This window comes from Pristiophorus japonicus, chromosome 19 (genome assembly GCF_044704955.1).
Source record: "Pristiophorus japonicus isolate sPriJap1 chromosome 19, sPriJap1.hap1, whole genome shotgun sequence".
NCBI lineage: Eukaryota > Metazoa > Chordata > Chondrichthyes > Pristiophoridae > Pristiophorus > Pristiophorus japonicus.
Genome location: NC_091995.1, coordinates 31,498,708 through 31,502,903, shown reverse-complemented (window position 1 = coordinate 31,502,903; position 4,196 = coordinate 31,498,708). Strand labels below are relative to the sequence as shown.

At 43.7% G+C, this 4,196-nt stretch overlaps 1 protein-coding gene across 1 annotated transcript; it reads right to left on the bottom strand.

Moving 5' to 3' along the window:
* Window positions 1-2,123: 2,123 nt before the first annotated feature.
* LOC139230164 (probable G-protein coupled receptor 139) lies at window positions 2,124-3,095 on the bottom strand. Its single transcript, XM_070862007.1, has one exon. The coding sequence runs from the start codon at window positions 3,069-3,071 to the stop codon at window positions 2,124-2,126; it is 948 nt and encodes a 315-aa protein (XP_070718108.1). The 5' UTR covers window positions 3,072-3,095.
* Between the last annotated feature and the right edge of the window lie 1,101 nt (window positions 3,096-4,196).

Below are 4,196 nucleotides of genomic sequence, written 5' to 3'. Positions count from 1 at the left end.
AAATCTGCCTTCCCAGGCATCAATGTGGTCGGGTGCTGACGCCCTGTGACCTGTGCAGCACCAATTGTGTGTGAAGAATGTTGATGTTTTAATTGGTGCTGACGGTGTTGTGGTTGATTATGGTGGGAGTCTGAGGAGCAAGCAGATATAGTTTCAGGGGCACCAATGCTAATGTAATAGATGGCTGTTGAAGCTGAGATATCAATGGTAATATAGGATGTTCCAATGAGGTGGCACTGGATAGAGAGTTCATTCGAAACGCTTGCAACCTGCATAATGCTCAATCCCCCTTCCGAATCGAGTAAGAACCAGCTTTTGATCTTGGGAAGTGAACAGCACTCAGATGGGAGCTTTTATAACAAAATTGCAGCTGTCAAGTAAAAAAATGAATTAATATTCACGCAACTCCCGACGTCCTTACCTGACGAGATTCCCAAGCAGCGTATCCCCCATGGATAACCTGGTAAAATGGTAAGTTCAGCTCAAAATTCTTTTTAACAGGCTGTTAACAAGGTCGTAAAATGAATTGAATTTACTGCCCGCCAGTGCGTGTCGGTCTGTTCAGCCCTGCCAGACCCGAATTCTGGGCATGTAGCGTGGCGGCGGCTTGATAGCGGGGTCGCGATCTGCTGACAGATAAAAAATTATTTCCCACCTGACCCACTAAAGACCTTGTGTGCTGATCTCCCGAAAAATCTCAGCCATATTTGTTTAAAAATTGTCTTATAATTTCACTGCATATTTATCTTTCATTGTGTATCAGATATCATCACTTTCAAGACTGAATGTTTACATTAATCACGAGCTGGCAAACTGGCAGTATCAAGTCTCTCCATCACTTTGCTGAACACCCGATTTTGCTTCAATGGAAACAGTCCGCTTTCTGCCAGGCCATACAAGTGAAAATTTATCCAATGTACCTTTAGGAAATCTTCCCCCTGTGGGTCTGATATCGCAATGTGAAATAAATGTTCCCTGTAATTTAACTAATTCGATTAAAATTACACCCGTGGTTCGACACGCCACCCAATGTTACCCAGCATATTTATTGGCCTTTAATTTGCTGTCGAAGGCTTCCTGCCTGGAAATGCCTCCGTTCCACGAAGCAAAATCGCGCCCATCTGGCAGCTCGGGTTCCATGGTCACTCATTCTCCTGGGCTTCTACAGGAACATGCGGAGAGAGGCACATGAATCTTTGGGATGTTGGCGGTTCGCCAGCATTCCTGGAATCATATGGGGCAACCCAATGAATGAAAGTAGGCGGATCGCTATTCCTGATTATATGGCAGGATGCCAGATTCGATATGTACAAAAACCTCCGCTCCTTGCATCAGCAGGTACAGGACGAGGGGTAGCATGTAGCAGAGGAACGGCGAGGTCGGCCGAATGAGCAGCGAGAGATTGTAGTGGGACATGAACAGGGCACAGGAGAGTCGTGAGTGTTCATGGCCCAGCAGAGGCGAGAGTCCAGAGGCATGACGGGACAGCGAACACTGTGATATGTGCGCGCACTCGGTCTATGTCGCAGAGTTGCTCTCCAGTCGTCTTGGCTAATGCTTGCCACTGAACTAAGACCGAGCTCTGTAAAGCCCATGTTGTGGCTGGTGTGCAACGGCCACCTCATGTTAAAAAATCCACGCACAGGCCTCTTCCACCCTTCAGGTTGTAGTGCTGGACCTGGAATGTCAGTCCCTGCATTAAAACATCGGTGAAATCATCTGTATTTTTGCCTGGAAGCAAGTTATTCTTGACACGAGGGAACTCCGAATATGTATGCACATAAACTCATATGCATGAAGGACAATACACCCAAAAAACATGTACACATCAAGTAAATAAAAAAGTTATATATTTAAAATTAATTAAAGTGCCAATTAATTAAATAGTTGAAAGAAATTTAATCTCTTGAAAAATAAATATTAATGTTTAAATGGGCTAAAAAGTAACGTTAACTTATTTAATGGCATTTTAGTGTTTAAATGGTTGAAGAAAATATATATTGATGTAAACTCTTACGCTGGTAAAAACAGCTTCTACCAGGTGTAAGAATTTCACGGTCATTCGCTGGGCATGAAGCCCAACACTCCACCTGCAGAATCCCTTTTCCCGGGGATGCGGCGGATCAGTCAAGAAGATTCCTGGCAAATGACAAGTTCCAGGTTTGCAGTCCATGCAAACCTAAATGATCGAGTGACCGAGCTAATGGGCAATGAACTCTGATCGATTCCGAGTACTCATATTGTTTACGTAATTTAATAATGAAAGAAAATGCATATTTCACAATGTTCTTAATCTCCTCCCGGAATTTCCTCTGGGTCAACGCATAAACACAGGTGTTTGTACAGGTGCTGGCGTACATCAAAAAGACCGTGATTCTAATCGCCAAATAAAGCGAGTTTGAACCTTCCCATGCAATTATTTCCGTGAGCTTGAAACAGATGTCAATTATCACAACTGGCGTCCACAATACAATAAAGCTCCCAGATACAACGAAGAGCAGAATGATGGATGTTCTTCGGTTTTTCATCTCGGGATCACTGCTGCTGTCGCCATTGCTACAGTTCTTCAGGGCTCTGCGAACTCTACTGGCTTCTAAGATATACCTGGCAGTGAGGGAATTTAACAGGAACAGTATAGGGAATGGCACTAATATGACTGAGAGATTCAGGATCCATTTGTAAGCTGTCCATGCCGGGGAAGAACCATATTCCGTTAATGTCCGGCAGCCCCACTCTATATCCCCAGCAATATAGGAGGGCTCATACCGGAAATAAACTGGAATGTTTATCAAAAAGCTGAGCACACCGACGGTCATTCGAACCACAGTGACAGTTCTGTCGGTGCAATATTTTAATTTCAGTTTCTGACAGCAAATGGTTACGAAGCGGTCAAAGGTGAACGATACTGTCGACCAGACAGAGAGTTGGACGCTGGATACTTGTATGAATGCACTCAAACGACAAACATTGGTGTACTTCAAGAATGAATCTAGAAAATGATAACTCAAGATACTACTTAAAGTTACATTGAAGACACAGACCATCAGATCGGCTATGGGCATGGTTACCATGTAACGGGTGATTCCTTTGACGAGACCGCACTTTCCCCGGGACAGCATGACAACCGACATCAGGTTCGCTGCAAGAAAGTGGAAAAGAAGAGAATTAGCAAAGAAATAGATCTGTGGTCTGAAGTGATAGCTGATGTGAATTGCGTGGTTAGCAAGAGCCAGTCCGGGAGATTGTTACATGATTCCATCAGTGTTACAGATCTCTCCACACTCACTGTGTAGGGTTCATCCTGCGTTTGTCTTGAATTATTTTTGCTTCAAGGCATTGGCTTACTGCGTACAGTTCTGGTAACCACATTTCAGGAAAGATACGATTGCATCAGAGATGTTACAGTTGAGATTGATGAGGATGTTGCTGAAACTGGAACATTTTAGCAATGAGTAAAAATTGGATCGGTTGGGATTGTTTACTTTATACCAGAGGAGTCTGAGAAGAGATTGAAGTGAGGTGTGTAACTTTATGAGGGACCAAAATACAGTGGATAGAAATGATCTATTTCCCTTATTGGATGGATCAATGAACAGGGGAAAGGACTTAATTGTAAACTTAGAACGATTAGAGGCGAATTTAGAGAACCTTTTTCACCCAGAGGCTGTTGGAGGTCTGGAGCTCACTGCCTCAGATGGTGGTCGAGGCAGAAATCCCTCATCACATTTATAAGGACTTGCTATGTAGTTGACATTTCTACAGTGCTACGGATCTGGAACTGGAAAGTGAGATTAGACTGGATAGCTATTTTCCAGTGGGAACGGACACGATGGGCCGAATGGCCTCCTTCTGTGCCATAAAATAATCTGGTTCAAATGAATCTATGGATCAGAATCTGAGACCCAAACAGTAAATAATGTCCCATATATTGGACACATCGGCGTTTTGAAAACAAATATCTTGTTTCAATCCTTGGAATAAAAAACAGGTTCAGGCTCCGTTTATGGATCATCATTTGTTAACACTGATGGGGCACCGAGGCAAGCTTCATCTAACCCGCCCTTCCGGAAGCAACAAGATTTGATGGAAGGCTGGCTTTACACCAAGTCTGAATTTACTGTTTATTAAAGTCACCAGATTACAATCGTGTGCGGGTGTAGAAGCTGCGGTCCACCCGATCTGGTGGGTTCCCACCT

Bases quoted from the DNA above. Each gene is read 5' to 3' on its own strand.
- LOC139230164 (XM_070862007.1), bottom strand. From the start codon at position 3,071: ATGGTAACCATGCCCATAGCCGATCTGATGGTCTGTGTCTTCAATGTA.